At 43.5% G+C, this 20,002-nt stretch overlaps 1 protein-coding gene across 1 annotated transcript in view; it reads right to left on the reverse strand.

The window, feature by feature from the left end:
- LOC135553103 (protein kinase C-binding protein NELL1-like) overlaps nt 1–20,002 on the reverse strand; it is a 248,369-nt gene that overhangs the window by 193,533 nt on the left and 34,834 nt on the right. The window contains exon 5 of the mRNA XM_064985206.1: nt 18,286–18,414. Within this exon, the coding sequence (XP_064841278.1) occupies nt 18,286–18,414 (129 nt within the window). The remainder of the gene's footprint in view (nt 1–18,285; nt 18,415–20,002) is intronic.

Raw genomic sequence — 20,002 nt, forward strand, 5'->3', positions numbered from 1 at the left:
ACCCAGAATCTAGAATATGCATATAATTGTCAGAATAGGATAGAAAACACTCTAAAGTTTCTGAAACTGTCCAAATATTGTCTGTGAGTATAACAGAACTGATATTGCAGGCGAAAACCTGAGGAAAATCCAACCCGGAAGTGCTGTTTTTCCTGAAAGCTCTCTGTTCCATTGCCTACCTTCACTCCATTTAAAGAGATATCAACCAGATTCATTTTCCTATGGCTTCCACATGTTGTGAACAGTCTTTAGACATCGTTTCAGGCTTTTATTTTGAAAAATTAGCGAGAATGATCACATCACGTCATTGGATGGCTGGGTGCCAGCAGCGTTTTGCATGCGCAACAGCTTGGAGCAGACATTTTCTCTCTATCTCCTATTGAAGAAGCTACAGACCTGTTGAGATATTATCGATTATATATTGTAAAAAAAACTGAAGATTGATTATAAAAAAGGTTTGATATGTTCCTACGAACTTTATGGATACTATTTGGAATTTTCGTCTGCCCGGTCGTGCCGCTTGAGCCTGTGGATTTCTGAAAATAACGCGCCAACCAAATGGAGGTATTTTGGATATAAAAATCATCTTTATGGAACAAAAGGAACATTTTATGGAACATTTATTGTGTAACTGGGAGTCTCGTGAGTGCAAACATCCAAAAGATCATAAAAGGTAAACGATTAGCTGCTAGCTGTTAGTAACCGGAAGGTTGCGAGTTCAAATCCCAGAGCTGACAAGGTACAAATCTGTCGTTCTGCCCCTGAACAGGCAGTCAACTCACTGTTCCTAGGCCATCATTGAAAATAAGAATTTGTTCTTAACTGACTTGCCTAGTTAAATAAAGGTAAAATAAAAATTGTAATGTTTTGTCTGCTGAGAGAGATGTCATTACATGCTTTCGCCGAAAAGCTTCTTTGAAATCTGACACGTCAGGTGGATTAACAACAAACAAAAAACTATATATATATATTTTTAGTCATTTAATTTGAATTTGGCACTCTGCAATTCAGCAGATATTGACAAAATGATCCCGCTAACGGGATAGGTGCATCAAGTTAAATATTACCCGCAAAACATCAGTCTCAACGTCAACAGTGAAGAGGCAACTCCGGGATGCTGGCCTTCTAGGCAGAGTTGCAAAGAAAAAGCCATATCTCAGACAGGCCAATACAAAAAAGGATTAAGTTGGGGAAAAGAACACAGACACTGGAAGATTGGAAAAAGTGCTATAGACAGACATATCTATGTTTGAGGTGTTTGGATCACAAAGAAGAACATTCGTGAGACAGAAAGATGCTGGAGGAATGCTTAACACCATCTGTCAAGCATGGTGGAGGCAATGTGATGGTCTGGGGGTGCTTGGTGGTGGTGAAGTGGGAGATTTGTACAGGCTAAAAGTGATCTTGAAGGAAGGCTATCACTCCCTTTTGCAACACCATGCATACCCTGTGGACAGCGCTTAATTGGAGCCAATTTCCTCCTACAACAGGACAATGACCCAAAGCACAGCTCCAAACTATGCAAGAAGCGGGGTATTAGGGAAGAACCAGTCAGCTACTATTCTGTCTATAATGGAGTGGCCAGCACAGGCACCGGATCGCAACCCTATTGAGCTGTTGTGGGAGCAGCTTGACAGTATGGTACTTAAGAAGTGCCCATCAAGCCAATCCAACTTGTGGGTGGTGTTTCAGGAAGCTTGGGGTGAAATCTCTTCAGATTACCTCAACAAATTGACAACTTGAATGCCAAAGGTCTGCAAGACTATAATTGCTGCAAATGGAGGATTCTTTGACGAAAGCAAAGTTTGAAGGGCACAATTATTATTTCAATTCAAAATCATTATATATAACATTGTCAACGTCTTGACTATATTTCCTATTCATTCTGCAACTAATTTGGAACCAAAGGGACACGATACAGAAGTAGGGAAGGAGGGGGTAAAGAGAAATGGCACCACAGGCCACAATATAGAAGGAGGGAGATGGTGAAAGGGGATGGTACCAGAGGACACAATACAGAAGGAGTTAGGGGGGGGGTTAAGGGAATTGGTACCACATGACACAGTGCAGAGGGAGGGGGGGGTTAAAGGGATATGGCAGCACAGGGTCACAATACAGAGGGGGAGGGGTGTAAGGGAATATTGCATCACATGACACAATAGAGAAGAAGTTAGAGGGATAAGGGGTAATTGCCCCACAGGACACAATACAGAAGGAAGGGGGGAGGGGGGTAATGGAAAATGCACCAATGGACACATTATAGGAGCAGGGGGGTAAAGGCAAATTGCACCACAGGACACATTACAGAAGGAAGGGATGAGGTTAAGGGAAATGGCACCAAAGGGACACAGTAGGGAAGGGGGAGGGGGGTAAAGGGAAATGGCACCTCATGAGACAAGGGAAATGGCACCACTGTGACAATACAGAAGGAAGCCAAAGGGAAATGGCACCTCAGGAGACAAACAGAAGGAGGGAAGGAGGTAAAGGGAAATGGCACCACAACACACAATACAGAGGGGGGGGAATAGGAAATGGAACCACAGGGACACAATACAGAAGTAGGGAGGGAATGGGGTAAAGGGAAATGGCACCACAACACACAATACAGAGGGGGGGGGAATAGGAAATGGAACCACAGGGACACAATACAGAAGTAGGGAGGGAATGGGGTAAAGGGAAATGGTATCACAGGACACAATACAGAAGGGGGGGTGGAATGGGGTAACGCAAAATTGTGCCAAAGGACACAATACACAAGGAGTTAGGGGGATTAAGGGAAATGGCACCACATGATACAATGCAGAGGGAGGGAAGGTGGGAGGGGTTAAAGGGAAATGGCAGCACAGGGTCACAATACAGAGGGAGGGAGGGATATAAAGAGAAATTGCACCACAGGACGCAATACGGAAGAAAGGTGGGAGGGGGTTAAGTGAAAAGGCACCAAAGGGACACAGTGAAGAAGGAGGGAAGGAGGTTAATGGGAAGTGGCACCAAAAGAGAAAATGCATAAGGAAGGAGGAAAGGGGTATAGGTAAAATGCACCACAAGACAAAATACAGAAGTCATTTGGGTGGTAAAGGGAAGGGAAATGGAAAAACAGAACACAATACAGCGGATAAAGGGAACTGGCTGCACAGGACACAATACAGAGGGAGGGGATGGGGGTAAAGGGAAATGGCACAACAGGATACAATACAGCAGGAAGCGGGTAAAGGGAACTGACTGCACAGGACACAATACAGAAGGAGGGGATGGGGTAAAGGGAAATGGCACAACAGGATACAATACAGCGGGAGGTGGGTAAAGGGAACTGGCTGCACAGGACACAATACAGAAGGAAGGATGGGGTAAAGGGAAATGGCACAACAGGATACAATACAGCGGGAGGCGGGTAAAGGGAACTGGCTGCACAGGACACAATACAGAAGGAGGGAAAGAGGTAAAGGGAAATGGAACCTAAGGACCATGCATTAGGAGGTAGGGAAGGGGGTATAGGTAAATTGCACCACAGGACACAATATAGAAGGAGTTAGGGGGGATAAAGGGAAATGGCTGCACGTGGACATAATACAGAGGGAGAGAGGGAGGGGGTAAAGGGAAGTGGCACCGCATGACACAATACAGAAGGAGGGGGCTAAAAGGAAATGGCACCACAGGACACAGTACAGAAGGAGGTAACGAGGGTGGTGAAGTGAAATGGCACAACATGGACACAATACGGAAGGAATGAAGGAAGGGGGGTGAAGGCGTATGGCACCACAGGGACACAATACAAACGCGGGGAGGGAATGGGGTCCAGCTGGCTTATGAGTGGCGCAGTGGTCTAAGGCACTGCATCTCAGTGCAAGAGGCGTTACTACAGTCCCTGGTTCGAATTCAGGCTGTATCACATCCGGCCGTGATTGGGAGTCCCACGGACAGCGCACAATTGGCCCAGTGTCATCCGGGTTTGGCCGGGGTAGGCCATTATTGTAAATAAGAATTTGTTCTTAACTGACTTGCCAAGTTAAATAAAGGCTAAATAAAATAAAATACATTATACCACAAAACGCAATACAGAATGAGTTAGGTGGTAAAGGGAAATGGCACCACATGACAAATTACAGAGGGAGGGATGGAGGTAAAGGGAAATGGCGCATCAGGATACAATACAGAGGGAAGGAGGGAGGGGGTTAAGGAAAATGGCACCACAGAGACATAATATAGAATGATGGAGGGGGGGTGGAAATGGCACCGCAAGGACACAATACAGAAGGAAGGGGAAAGGGGGTAAAGGGAAGTGGCACCACAGGGAGACAATAAAGAAGGAGTGAGCGAGGTGAGTAAATGGAAATGGCACTACATAAACACAATACAGAAGGAGGGAGGAATTGGGCTTAAAGGAAATGGTACAACACGACATAATAAAGAAGGAAGGAGGGGGCTAATGACATCACAAGGAAATTTAAATGTAAAAATTTAAGGAGGGAGTGGGGTAAAGGGAAATGGCAGCACAGTACACAGAATCATGAATTAGGGAGGGGTGTCGGGTAATGGGAAATGCCATCACAGGGCACAGTACAGAAGGAGGGAGGGAATTGGGGTGAAGGGAAATAGTATCACAGGACACAATGTGTTAGGAAGGAGGCTGGCAAAGGGAAATGGCACCACTGGACACAATACAGAATGAGGGAGGGAGGTGGGTGAAGGGAAATGGCACTACAGGACACAATACAGGAGGGAGGGATGGAGTAAATGGAGATGGCTCCACATGAAACAATACAAAAGTAGGGAAGGAGGGGGTAAAGGGTAATGGCACCACAGTACACAATATAGAATGAGGGAGGTGTGAAAAGGGAAATGTCACCATGGGGTCACAATGCAGAAAGAGGAGGGAGGTGAGAAAGGGGAAATGGCACCACAGGGACACATTACAGAAGAAAGGAATGAGAGTGGCAAATGGAAATGGCATCACAGGACACAATACAGAAGGAGGGAAGAACGTGGGTAAATGGAAATTGTACCACAGGACAAAATGCAGAAGGAGGGAGGGGTAAAGGGAAATTGCACCACAGGACACAATACAGAAGGAGGGTGGGGGGGTGGTAATGACATTTGCTAAGTCAAACGACACCGCTGGTTCTGCTCACACTGCCCTACCCTGTGCTCTGACCTCTTTCTCCCCTCTCTCTCCAGATAAAATCTCGCTTCTTGTGACGGCCGGCCGCCCAACAACCTGCCCGCTTGACCCTATCCCCTCCTCTCTTCTCCAGACCATTTCCGGAGACCTTCTCCCTTACCTCACCTCACTCATCAACTCATCCCTGACCGCTGGCTACGTCCCTTCCGTCTTCAAGAGAGCGAGAGTTGCACCCCTTCTGAAAAAACCTACACTCGATCCCTCCGATGTCAACAACTACAGACCAGTATCCCTTCTTTCTTTTCTCTCCAAAACTCTTGAACGTGCCGTCCTTGGCCAGCTCTCCCGCTATCTCTATCAGAATGACCTTCTTGATCCAAATCAGTCAGGTTTCAAGACTAGTCATTCAACTGAGACTGCTCTTCTCTGTATCACGGAGGCGCTCCGCACTGCTAAAGCTAACTCTCTCTCCTCTGCTCTCATCCTTCTAGACCTATCGGCTGCCTTCGATACTGTGAACCATCAGATCCTCCTCTCCACCCTCTCCGAGTTGGGCATCTCCGGCGCGGCCCACGCTTGATTGCGTCCTACCTGACAGGTCGCTCCTACCAGGTGGCGTGGCGAGAATCTGTCTCCTCGCCACGCGCTCTCACCACTGGTGTCCCACAGGGCTCTGTTCTAGGCCCTCTCCTATTCTCGCTATACACCAAGTCACTTGGCTCTGTCATAACCTCACATGGTCTCTCCTATCAAAGGAAATTTGCTATGCAGACGACACACAATTAATCTTCTCCTTTCCCCCTTCTGATGACCAGGTGGCGAATCGCATCTCTGCATGTCTGGCAGACATATCAGTGTGGATGACGGATCACCACCTCAAGCTGAACCTCGGCAAGACGGAGCTGCTCTTCCTCCCGGGGAAGGACTGCCCGTTCCATGATCTCGCCATCACGGTTGACAACTCCATTGTGTCCTCCTCCCAGAGCGCTAAGCACCTTGGCGTGATCCTGGACAACACCCTGTCGTTCTCAACCAACATCATGGCGGTGGCCCGTTCCTGTAGGTTCATGCTCTACAACATCCGCAGAGTACGACCCTGCCTCACACAGGAAGCGGCGCAGGTCCTAATCCAGGCACTTGTCATCTCCCGTCTGGATTACTGCAACTCGCTGTTGGCTGGGCTCCCTGCCTGTGCCATTAAACCCCTACAACTCATCCAGAACGCCGCAGCCCGTCTGGTGTTCAACCTTCCCAAGTTCTCTCACGTCACTCCGCTCCTCCGCTCTCTCCACTGGCTTCCAGTTGAAGCTCGCATCCGCTACAAGACCATGGTGCTTGCCTACGGAGCTGTGAGGGGAACGGCACCGCAGTACCTCCAGGCTCTGATCAGGCCCTACACCCAAGCAAGGGCACTGCGTTCATCCACCTCTGGCCTGCTCGCCTCGCTACCATTGAGGAAGTACAGTTCCCGCTCAGCCCAGTCAAAACTGTTCGCTGCTCTGGCCCCCCAATGGTGGAACAAACTCCCTCACGACGCCAGGACAGCGGAGTCAATCACCACCTTCCGGAGACACCTGAAACCCCACCTCTTCAAGGAATACCTAGGATAGGATAAGTAATCCTTCTCACCACCCCCCCTTAATGATTTAGATGCACTTTTGTAAAGTGGCTGTTCCACTGGATGTCAGAAGGTGAATTCACCAATTTGTAAGTCGCTCTGGATAAGAGCGTCTGCTAAATGACTTAAATGTAAATATAAATTACAGGAACACATTTAAGAAGGAGGGAGTGGGGTAAATGGAAATGGCACCACAGGGACCCAATACAGAAGGAAGGAGGGTGGGTGGCAAAGGGAAATGGTACCACAGGACACAATAATGATTGAGGGAGGGAGGTGGGGAAAGGGAAATGGCACCATGGGGTCACAATATAGAAGGAGGGTGGGATTGGGGTAAATGGAAATGGTACCACAGGACACAATAATGCATGTTGTGGGGAAAGGGAATGGCACCATGGGTTCACAACATAGAAGGAGGGTGGGATTGAGGTAAATGGAAATGGTACCACAGGACACAATACAGAAGGAGGGAGAGGGTGAATGGCAACACAGGAAACATTTTAAATGCAGGGACGGAGAGGGTAAAGGGAAACGGCACCACTGGACACAATACAGAAGTATTAAGGGGGGGGGGGTGGCAACACAGGGATACAATACAGGAGGGAGGGATGGGGTAAAGGAAGATGGCTCCACATGAAACAATACAAAAGTAGGTAGGGAGGGGGTAAAGGGTAATGGCACCACATGACACAATACAGAAGGATGGGGGAGGTTAGAAAAGGGAAATGGCACCACAGGGTCACAATAAAGAAGGACGCAGTGGGGTAAATGGAAATGGCACCACAGAGCACAATACAGAAGAAAGGAATGAGGGTGGCAACTGGAAAAGGCATCACAGGACACAATACAGAAGAAGGGGAAGGAAGAGGGTAAAGGGAAATTGTACCATAGGACACAATACAGAAGGAGGAAGGGTGGCAAAGAGAAATGGCATCACAGGACACAATACAGAAGGAGAACGGGAAAGGGGTAGAGGGAAATGGTACAATCGCTCTTACCACTTTCTATATGGTTTAAAGAATACTGCCACTTCATTTGCATAACTTGTATTTACTTTTTTGACACTTTTTGGAAACAAAGAAATAATAAGACGATCTCATGTTAAATACTGTTGACACAATATGGCTGTAGGTTCATCTTCCTTACCTTATGCCCATTCTTGTGGCAAGCTTCTATAGACCACCAAGTGCTGACAGTCAGTATCTGGACAACATGCGTGACATGCTTGATAATGTGTGTGATATCAACAGAGAGGTACAGTATATTTTCTGGGTGATTTAAATATTGACTGGCTCTCATCAAGCTGCCCACTCAAGAAAAACAATGTAATCAGTGCCTGCAACCTGGTTGTCAGTCAACCTACCAGAGTATGTACAAACAGCACAGGAATGAAATCATCAACATATATTGATCACATATTTACTTGTTATTTAACTAGGCAAGCCAGTTAAGACCAAATTCTTATTTACAATGACAGCCAACCCCAGCCAAACCCTAACCTGGACGACTCTGGGCCAATTGTGCACTGCCCAATAGGACTCCCAATCACAATCAGATGTGATACAGCCTGGATTCAAACCAGGTACTGTAGTGATGCCTTTTGCACTAAGATGCAGTGTCTTAGACCACTGCGCCATGACCAATATGACCAATATATATTCTCCTGCTAACAGCCCCTCCTAGATTAGCAGAATTCCCAGCCTGCTACGCTTTCCCCCTTCCACTTGTTAAAGGTTACAATTTATATATTTTTATCAATTAGTATTTTTGAGTTTAACCATTTTTGAGTTTATTGTATTATTTGTTCTGTCTTTTCTGGTGGATTAAACTGAAATTGCAACCAACTTTCTATGGCTTGTTTAAAAAACTGACAATATTTTGGAGATGATTTCAAATAACCAAAAGTCAGCGAGAAAAAAGGCCATTCTTGAACATGAGGTGAAACATTCTTACTAATTTGTAAATAAAGCCAGTATGTTATTTAGAATGATTTATTTCTGTTTTTAGAGGGAGAAAAACCAAAAGCCCACCGTCGCCTCATTAAACCTTTTTTGTAAGAACATAGTATATGGGATTGATTTTAAGAAATGTAGCTTAATTAATTTGAATTAATATTATGGTGTTTCTAATCCAATTAAAAACAAAACTCTCAGGGTTTCCTTTAGGAAAATAAGGCGCTGTACAATGTGACCTTCAATTAATGTGAACGGTGATTTTTTTTTTTTTTTTTTTCCTGGTCACGTTAGTTTCACGTTTTGTAATTGTCATGATTTTGCCTATTCAAAAACAAATGTGCAATTGACCAAAAATAAGAGGCAAGAACGGCACAGGAATGCCCTAGGAATGCACTATGATATAGTGTGGTAGGTAGCCTAGCTGTTAACAGCGTTGGGCCAGAAACCGAAAGGTTGCTGGTTTGAATCCCTGAGCTGATTGGTGAAAAATCTGTCAATGTGCCTTTGCGAATAGCACTTAACCTGGTATGGCTGCAATCCCCCTATCGGGATAAGTGTCATCAACAACCGCTGAATAGCATAGCGCTACATACAATAAATATTACTATAAATATTCATGAAATCACAAGTGCAATAAAGGAAAACACAGTTTAGCCTTTTGTTAATCCACCTGTCGTGTCAGATTTTGAAATTATGCTTTTCAGCGAAATCAATCCAAGCATTTGTGTAAATTAGCATAACATAACATTATGTACACTCAGCATCAGGAAGCTTGGTCACGAAAATCAGAAAAGCAATCAAAATAATTGTTTACCTTTGATGATCTTCGGATGTTTTCACTCACAAGACTCCCAGTTACACAACAAATGTTCCGTTTGTTCCATAAAGATTATTTTTACATCCAAAATACCTCCGTTTCTTTGTCGCGCTATGTTCAGAAATCCACAGGAAAGAGCGGTCACGACAACACAGACTGAAATTCCAAATAGTTTCCATAATATCCACAGAAACATGTCAAACGTTTTTTTATAATCAATCCTCAGGTGTTTTTAAAATATATAATCGATAATATATCAACCGAAAATGTCTTTCACAGAAGGAGAGGGAAAAGCAATACCTATCCAAATTCGGTTGCGTGAGCATAACTCATGTGACCACTTGACGCGATGTTATCGTTCTGGCTCATTTTTCTAAATAAAAGCCTGAAACAATGTCTGACTAGGAACAATGTCTGACTAGGAAGCGATAGGAAAAGGAATCTGGTTCATATCCCTTTAAATCCAGTAAGGGAATACCCCCCCCCCCCCCGAATTGGACAAAAATGAATGGGAAGTCATCGGCATGGGACAAACCATATACACGATGTCCAATACCACCCAATTCGGCGTTGATTCATGCAAATTGTATTGCAAATGCCATATGGCAAATGCCAGTTGTAAACACATTAAAAATCCAACAGGTGGCGTGTGCGCTCCACCGTGGTTTTTCATATTGGAAATGTAACCCAAGTCAACATCCAAAAGCAAAATTTAAAAAAAATAATTTTTTTTGTCAAAAACTTGCGCATAAGGCATATGTTTTGTCCATTTGCAATAAGTCGATCTGGATAAGAGATTCTGCTCAATGACTAAAATCTAAATGTGATGTGTGACATACACATGTGACATACAGAGCTGTTTGCTGGCCCAGGGAGGTTTTGGGAAAACTCCAGGCCAATCGATCATCCCCAAGTAGTCCACTTGGGGCAGGGAAAAGAATATCAAATCAAATCAAGTCATATCAAATCAAATGTTATTTGTCACATACACATGGTTAGCAGATGTTAATGCGAGTGTAGCGAAATGCTTGTGCTTCCAGTTCCGACAATGCAGTAATAACCAACAAGTAATCTAACTAACAATTCCAAAACTAATATCTTATACACAGTGTAAGGGGATAAAGAATATGTACATAAAGATATGAATGAGTGATGGTGCAGAGCAGCATAGGCAAGATACAGTAGATGGTATCGAGCACAGTATATACATATGAGATGAGTATGTAAACAAAGTGGCATAGTTAAAGTGGCTAGTGATACATGTATTACATAAGGGATGCAGTAGATGATAGAGTACAGTATATACGTATACATATGAGATGAATAATGTAGGGTATGTAAACATTATATTAGGTAGCATTGTTTAAAGTGGCTAGTGATATATTTTACATCCTTTCCCATCAATTCCCATTATTGAAGTGGCTGGAGTCAGTGTGTTGGCAGCAGCCACTCAATGTTAGTGGTTGCTGTTTAACAGTCTGATGGCCTTGAGATAGAAGCTGTTTTTCAGTCTCTCGGTCCCAGCTTTGATGCACCTATACTGACCTCGCCTTCTGGATGATAGCGGGGTGAACAGGCAGTGGCTCGGGTGGGTGTTGTCCTTGATGATCTTTATGGCCTTCCTGTAACATCGGGTGGTGTAGGTGTCCTGGAGGGCAGGTAGTTTGCCCCCAGTGATACGTTGTGCAGACCTCACTACCCTCTGGAGAGCCTTACGGTTGTGGGCGGAGCAGTTGCCGCACCAGGCGGTGATACAGCCCACCAGGATGCTCTCGATTGTGTATCTGTAGAAGTTTGTGAGTGTTTTTGGTGACAAGCCGAATTTCTTCAGCCTCCTGAGGTAGAAGAGGCGCTGCTGCGCCTTCTTCACAATGCTGTCTGTGTGAGTGGACCAATTTAGTTTGTCTGTGATGTGTTATGCCGAGGAACTTAAAACTTACTACCCTCTCCACTACTGTTCCATCGATGTGGATAGGGGGGTGTTCCCTCTGCTGTTTCCTGAAGTCCACAATCATCTCCTTAGTTTTGTTGACGTTGAGTGTGAGGTTATTGTCCTGACACCACACTCCGAGGGCCCTCACCTCCTCCCTGTAGGCCGTCTCGTCGTTGTTGGTAATCAAGCCTACCACTGTTGTGTCGTCCGCAAACTTGATGATTGAGTTGGAGGCGTGCGTTGCCGCGCAGTCGTGGGTGAACAGGGAGTACAGGAGAGGGCTCAGAACGCACCCTTGTGGGGCCCCAGTGTTGAGGATCAGCGGGGTGGAGATGTTGTTGCCTACACTCACCACCTGGGGGCGGCCCGTCAGGAAGTCCAGTACCCAGTTGCACAGGGCGGGGTCGAGACCCAGGGTCTCGAGCTTGATGATGAGCTTGGAGGGAACTATGGTGTAAATGCCGAGCTGTAGTCGATGAACAGCATTCTCACATCGGTATTCCTCTTGTCCAGATGGATTAGGGCAGTGTGCAGTGTGGTTGAGATTGCGTCGTCTGTGGACCTATTTGGGCGGTAAGCAAATTGGAGTGGGTCTAGGGTGTCAGGTAGGGTGGAGGTGATATGGTCCTTGACTAGTCTCTCAAAGCACTTCATGATGACGGAAGTGAGTGCTACGGGGCGGTAGTCGTTTAGCTCAGTTACCTTAGCTTTCTTGGGAACAGGAACAATGGTGGTCCTCTTGAAGCATGTGGGAACAGCAGACTGGTATAGGGATTGATTGAATATGTCCGTAAACACACCAGCCAGCTGGTCTGCGCATGCTCTGAGGGCGCGGCTGGGGATGCCGTCTGGGCCTGCAGCCTTGCGAGGGTTAACACGTTTAAATGTTTTACTCACCTCGGCTGCAGTGAAGGAGAGACCGCATGTTTCCGTTGCAGGCCGTGTCAGTGGCACTGTGTTGTCCTCAAAGCGGGCAAAAAAGTTATTTAGTCTGCCTGGGAGCAAGACATCCTGGTCCGTGACTGAGCTGGATTTCATCTTGTAGTCCGTGATTGACTGTAGACCCTGCCACATACCTCTTGTGTCTGAGCCGTTGAATTGAGATTCTACTTTGTCTCTATACTGACGCTTAGCTTGTTTGATAGCCTTACGGAGGGAATAGCTGCACTGTTTGTATTCGGTCATGTTACCGGTCACCTTGCTCTGATTAAAAGCAGTGGTTTGCGCTTTCAGTTTCACAAATATTGTAATAATGTAATGCTATTTTAAATCTAGGCTATATAATTGATTAGAAAACTAATGGATTCCTGAAGCCGTTGTTGAAGTATTTTTTGATACATATTTTTATCATGCATGACGCACACATACAGTATAACATAAAGATAATCTGTCGGGCAGAAAGAGTGCACAGCTCTCAAACAGCTGGTTGTTGAGTCAGATCTTATTTTTGTTTGGGCCAATAGCTTTGTTAGCACTGGCAGTAGCTTTGTCTGTACTGGACTGGTGTGCCACTGTCAGTTAAGAACAAATTCATATTTACAATGATGGCCTACACTGGCCAAACCTGGACAATGCTGGGCCAATTGTACACTGCCCTAAGGGACTCCAAACCACCGCCGGTTGTGATACAGACGACGTAACTAAGAATTACATTTGTTGATACAATTTCCCCCTACCCTCCTTGGCAAGAGTCTTTGTCCTGTTAATTTCCCATAATGGTGCTGAATAACATGACCATGATCTTGGAGCTGAGGGGAAGTGCAAATAAAATGTAGATTAAATAAACATCTGCATTTTGAATGTCTTTTATCATGTTATTTTATTAATGAAGCATAAAGATGTTGATGAATAACTGTTAGGGCCAAATTGGTGGATTTTCACACCTACAGCAGCCGGCTATGAAGAGTAGCTTGTCAATTCATAAACCATGTGTCAAACTATTTTGCAATCTATATGGCTCTCCGACATTTTGCGGTTGCATGTGGTCTTGAGTTAGGATCTGGGACGGAGATTTGTCTTCCAACAAGACAATGATCCAAAACATAAAGCAAAATCTACAATGGAATGGTTCAAAAATAAACATATCCTGGTGTTAGAATGGCCAAGTCAAAGTCCAGACCTGAATCCAATCGAGAATCTGTGGAAAGAACTGAAAACTGCTGTTCACAAATGCTCTCCATCCAACCTCACTGAGCTCGAGCTGTTTTGCAAGGAGGAATGGGAAAAAAATTCAGTCTCTCGATGTGCAAAAATGATAGAGACATACTCCAAGCGACTTACAGCTGTAATCGCAGCAAAAGGTGGCGCTACAAAGTAATAACTTAAGGGGGCTGAATAATTTTGCACGCCCAATTTTTCAGTTTTTGATTTGTTAAAAAAGTTTGAAATATCCAATAAATGTCGTTCCACTTCATGATTGTGTCCCACTTGTTGTTGATTCTTCACAAAAAAATACAGTTTTATATCTTTATGTTTGAAGCCTGAAATGTGGCAAAAGATCGCAAAGTTCAAGGGGGCCGAATACTTTCGCAAGGCACTGTATATAGCTCTCCGCCAATAATTACATTTAGAGGATTGGAGGATTCTAAATTGTTTGTTAAAAAAATAACAATATTTTGGAGATGATTTTGTTGTCAAATAACCGATAGTGAGCGATTGTAATCTGAATAAAGGCAAAAATAATATTTAAAATCACCAAAAATATATTTATATTTTAAGAGGGAGAGAAACCAAAAGCCTACCGTGCCTATTTTTTGGACAAGGACATGCCGGCTGGCCAAACCCTCCCCTAATCCAGATGACGCTGTGTCAATTGTGCATCGCCTCATGGGTCTCCCGGTCGCAGCCGGCACAGGTATTGAACTAGCATCTATAGCAACACAGTTTGTTCTGCAATGCAGTGTCTTAGACCATTGCTCTACTTAGGACAACTGATCCACAAAGATTTTAATGCTGATCATTTGCCTTGCAAGTATCAAAATACAGAGCGGTGTTGGAAAGAGTCTATTGTCCTGCTATCAGCGCATAATGGCTCTGTACAATGTGACCAGTCGGGAGTAGGCTAAAGTACTACAGTAATAGCAAAATAATCCTAACATTTCCACACCCTAACTGTAGCCTAACCAATACCCAAACGGAGATTCAGTTAAAATAAAAATCTTATTGATTTATCAAGGCCAGTCCCCATGCTTGTCTCAGAGCAGCACTGTCTTTACCTCTGAATGCTGTTTTCCCCCCCTTCCCACTTGCCTCTTCCATTAATTTTGAAAGAATATTTTCCAGTTAGCAAAAATTTGTTTACCTTCATTAGCCTACTTTGTTCCAATGTTTCTGTCATTCAGTGATATTTATTCCCATAATAAATCTTTATGGATCCATATGGAAAATGACATGTGCAAGAGACGGTGGTAATATTTTCCCTTTGATAGACTATAATACATGGTGTCCAGGTCAGGATAACAAAAACATTTCTTTATTAAACACTATCAGATAGAATGTTGGTACTTTTTAGCAGACACTTGCTTATATTCAGTCAACACATATATCATTTGAATATCCTGGAAAAAAATGTAACATTTTAATTTCTCTTAGAGTAAAACCTTAGCATAACAACAGTTTTAGTAAGTAATACTGTTGAGAAATAACAATAAAATAAGTATATTTTTCCGTGTGTGCGAGTGCAGGACAGAGGAATAGCAATTCTTACATTACTGTCCTAAATTCAATCAACTTCTTCATCCTCATCATTCAGTTCATTGAAATTACATTTTGAAGTTGTGCACAATTATCAATTTCTATTTGGTTTATGTCGCACATTCATTGTCAGTTAGAGACACATTAGCGCCTTGGGACCCGAAAGCATAATCAGTGCTCTAACTCTCCCTTGCGCTGGTCTGGGGCAATGAAGCAGTGATGCAAGGTATCATACTAAACCTCTAATCTCAAAACATTGGTTGAGCAACCACTCAGTATCTGGACAAATGTGTGAAATGCTTGATAATGTGTGTGATATCAACAGAGAGGTACAGTATATTTTCTGGATGATTTAAATATTGATTGGCTTTTGTCAAGCTGCCCACTCAAAAAAAGCTTCAAACTGTAACCAATGCGTGCCTGCAACCTGGTTCAGGTTATCAGTCAATCTACCAGGGTAGTAACAAACACCACAGGAATGAAATAATCAACATGTATTGATCACATCTTTACTAATGCAGTATCCAAATCCATCGGATGTAGTCATCACTTTATAGTAGCCATATCTTGGAAAACCAAAGTTTCAAAGTTTGGGCCTACTATAGTGTATAAGAAGTCCTACAAGAAGTTGTGTAGTGAATCTTATGTTGATTATGTAAATAATATTACATTTTGCTGGTCTGTGGTGTGTAATGAGGAGCAACAAGACGCTGCACTTGACACATTTATAAAATTGCTTATTCAAGGTACTAATAAGCATGCACCCATTAAGAAAATGACTGAAAACTTTTGAATCCCCTTGGATTGATGAGGAATTGAAAAAAGTTTTTGGTTGAGAGGGATGAGGCAAAAGGTATGGCAAGTAAGTCTGGCAGCACAACCGATTGTCAAACGTACTGCAAATTGAGAAACCATGTGACTAAACTAAATAAAAATAATCTTTAATATGGAACACAAATAAATTATATAAAGAATGATAGTAATAAGCTTTAGAGCACCTTAAATTACATTTTTGTCAAAAAGGCAAACTCGGCTCTATCTTTAAATCAGATGGCTCATTCATCAAAAACCCACTGATATTGACAACTACTTTAATGTTAATTTTTTCATTGGCAAGATTAGCAATGTCAGGCATGACTTGCCAGCAACAAACGCTGACACTACACATCCAAGTATATCTGAACTTCAATGTGGCTTTTGACATTATAGATCACAGTCTGCTGATGGAAAAACAAATGTGTTATGGATTTACACCCCCTGTAATATTATGAATAAAGAGTTACATGTCATACATAATCCAGGTAGAATCAGGAATTCCCCAGGGCAGTGGTTTAGGCCCCTTACTTTTTCAACTAAGCCAAAAATCAAACTTTCATGAAATCACATATGTAAGATACCAAATTAAAGCTACACATGTTGTGAATCCAGCCAACATGTCAGATTTCAAAAAGGCTTTCTGGGGAAAGCAAACGATGCTATTATCTGAGGATAGCACCTCCGTAAACAAAAGAGAGAAAACATATTTCAATCCTGCAGGCGCGACACAAAACGCCAAAATAAAAATATAAATCATGGCTTACCCTAGTTTTGAACAGAGCTACTTCTTCATTACACAAAGGAAAAACCTCAACGAATTTCTAAAGACTGGTGACATCCAGTAGAAGAGGTAGGAACTGCAAGACGGTCCTTTAGAAATCTGGATTCCCAATGAAAGCTCATTGAAAAGAGAGTGACCTCAAAAACCCCCACATCTGAATGTTTTTTCCGCGGGGTTTCGCCTGCTACATAAGTTCTGTTATACTCACAGACATGATTCAAACAGTTCTAGAAACTTCAGAGTGTTTTCTATCTAAATCTAAATCCAAATCTATTAATATGCATATCTTATCTTCTGGGGATGAGTAGCAGGCAGTTGAATTTGGGCATGCATTTCATCCATACGTGAAAATACTGTCCCCTGTAACCAAGAAGTTAACAAAGAACTGCAGTTTTTCAGAATGGATTGCAAGGAATAAAATAAAAAGCATTCTATTTGGGACAAATCATTCACTACACCCTGAACCTCAACTAAATATTGTAATGTATAGTGTGGAAATTGAGCATGTTGAGTTGACTAAACTGCTTGGAGTAACCCTGGACTGTAAACTGTCATGGTCAAAACATATTGATAAAACAGGTAGGTCCTGCAGGCCCTTGTTTTGTCACATCTGGACTACTGTTCAGTAGTGTGGTCAGGTGCCACAAAGAGGGACTTAGGGAAATTACAATTGGCTTAGAACGGGGCAGAAGAACTGCCTCTTAAAGGTACACGGGGAGCTAACATTAATGAGATGCATGTCAAACTCTGATGTCTCAAAGTGGAAGGGAGATTTACTTAATCACTTCTTGTATGTTTTTGTAACAAGCTGAATGTACCGACATGTCAGTTAAAAGTACTAGTACACAGCCATGCAAATCCCACAAGACATAACACCAGAGGTCTCTTCAAAATCCCCAGAACAGACGAATGGAGGTGCACAGTACTACATAGAGCCATGACTACATGGAACTCTATTACACATCAGGTACGTAACTGATGAAAGCAGTAGAATCAGAATTGGAAAAAAAACAGGTAAAAATAAACCTCATGGAACAGCAGGGATTGTGAAGAAACACAAACAAAGGTACAGACACAGGCATACGCACACAAGCGCTAACACACACACTCTACACACATATATTTTTATATTTTTGTATGGTGGTATTATACATTTTGTATTGTAGATATGTAGTGGAGTAATAATGTTATATGATATACTGTTTTATCCTTTGTTTTATATGTATTGTAAGTGTTTTAATGTGTTTGGACCCCAGGAAGAGCTAACGGGGACCCCTAACAAATACAAATATATACAAATACTGAACAAATACATTTTGCTTCTGAAATGTCCTACTAAACCCAGAGGTAGTTGAAACTCTCATGATCCAAGCTATGTTTCAGGCATCTACTGTATGGAATGGGCCAGGCATCTCACATATCCATATGTCCACTCAACCATAGAGATCATATAATTCCCGATAATTCAGGAATCTAGGTACAAATCTAGGATGAGCTTCCCCTCCTCCAGTCTTCTACCCAAAGACCCAGTCAAATAGTTCACAGCCGCCTACCTTCACAGTATGTTGAGTCCCCATGGATGGAGGCAAAGCCGCTCTTGCACTCACACTCGGCTCTGGTATTCCGGTTTTTACACTCTGAATTTTCCCCACAAATGAGTCCCTCTGCACAGAAGTCGTAGCCTGGGAGAGAGGGGGACAAAGTTCTGACTCAACAATCTGGATTTGACTGAGATCACACAGGGAGCTGACAGTGGGGTAGAAAACGATCTGTACAGTAGATGACTCAGTTGTTTCATCTCTCGATCTGAACCCATCTATCCCTTCATTCTCAGAAATGACTAGTGCAAGTCCCACTCTCTGTGAAACCCCCCTCCAAACCACAGTGCTTCAGGATCCAAATGAGCTTTTTAAAGAAGGTGTGTAGGGGTAGACTGCTTGTGGTGAAAGCAGATATTAACAACACAGTGTTTGTCCTTTGTACGTTTGTATGTACCTAACACAGGGAGAGAGAGGGTGTGTCTGTTTGGGTGTCTTAGACAGGAACTCTCACAGGTAGCTCCTGAGGAGACGCTGGTGGTAGGCAGGGACGGGAACTGTACGATGTATTTTACAAAATATATAAATGGGGAGAAGGCTTATTCAGGCTCAGTGGGGGTGTTAAGGGAGTTTGGCTTAGTGGATGTTTGGAGAACTCGACATCCCAATACAAGACAGTATACAAGGATGAAGGTCTTTGGGGTTAGGGTGAGTGCAGCCCGACTAGATTGGTTTTACATGTCCAGGAATCAGATCAATAGGTTGTTGGGCGCTACCATTCTTCTGGTGGGTTTTTCGGATCACCTCAAAAACATGGCTCTGCAGTTTATTTCACCACTAAAGCTCTTACAAGATGCAACTTTTTGCTCAGGTTTGGAAACTTCTTTGGAAAGGGCAGTTAAGAGAGGAGTACGAGTCTTTGAGTCAATGGTGGGATATGGGAAAAGTCCAAATTTGGCTTTTCTGTCAACAGTATAGAGCTCTCTCATCCTCAGAGGCTAGGGGAGTATTGAGGGAACTTCTGCATAGTATCAGTGAAGTGGAGTTAGAGCTGGTGAGGGTGGCAAGGCAATGTAGGCTTCTAGGTTAATTTAGCTGAATTACTTAGGAACCTGGGCAGTTTTTTCCAGGTTAAAGCAAAGGGAGAACTTGCAAGAGCTAGGTTCTTCATGCTCAAGGAGATGGATGCTCCCAGCTCCTTCTTCTTTGGTTTGGAAAGACCGAGTGATGAAGCCAAGTGAATGCATTGTCTGAGGCTGTTGGATGGACTGGACTTGTTTTACATGTTGGGTGAGAGCGTCGGGGTAGGAGAGTTGCCAATGAGCTGCCATCAATCAGGCGGCTCTGACTCTCCTGCCCAAAAAAGTGGACGTGTGTGAACTTAAGAACTGAAGCCCTGTGGCTTTGCTCTGTGCGGACTACAATATATTTTCAACTGTCCTCGCTAACAGACTGATATCGCACCTGGACTCTACAGTACACAAGGACCAGACATAATGTGTACCAGGATGTTCAATCACGTACAACTTGTTCATAATCAGGGACATGTTGGACTTGTTGAGAGTTTCTAATATGAACTTTGGACTGTTCTCTTTAGACCAAGAGAAGGCTTTTGATAGAGTGGACCATGAGTATCTATTCAATGTGATGTCTGTGTTTGGGTTTGGGGATAGGTTTTTGGCTTGTATGAAGATGTAGTATGCTGGGGCATCATGTATGGACAAGGTGGGAT

This window comes from Oncorhynchus masou, chromosome 2, assembly GCF_036934945.1.
Source record: "Oncorhynchus masou masou isolate Uvic2021 chromosome 2, UVic_Omas_1.1, whole genome shotgun sequence".
NCBI lineage: Eukaryota > Metazoa > Chordata > Actinopteri > Salmoniformes > Salmonidae > Oncorhynchus > Oncorhynchus masou.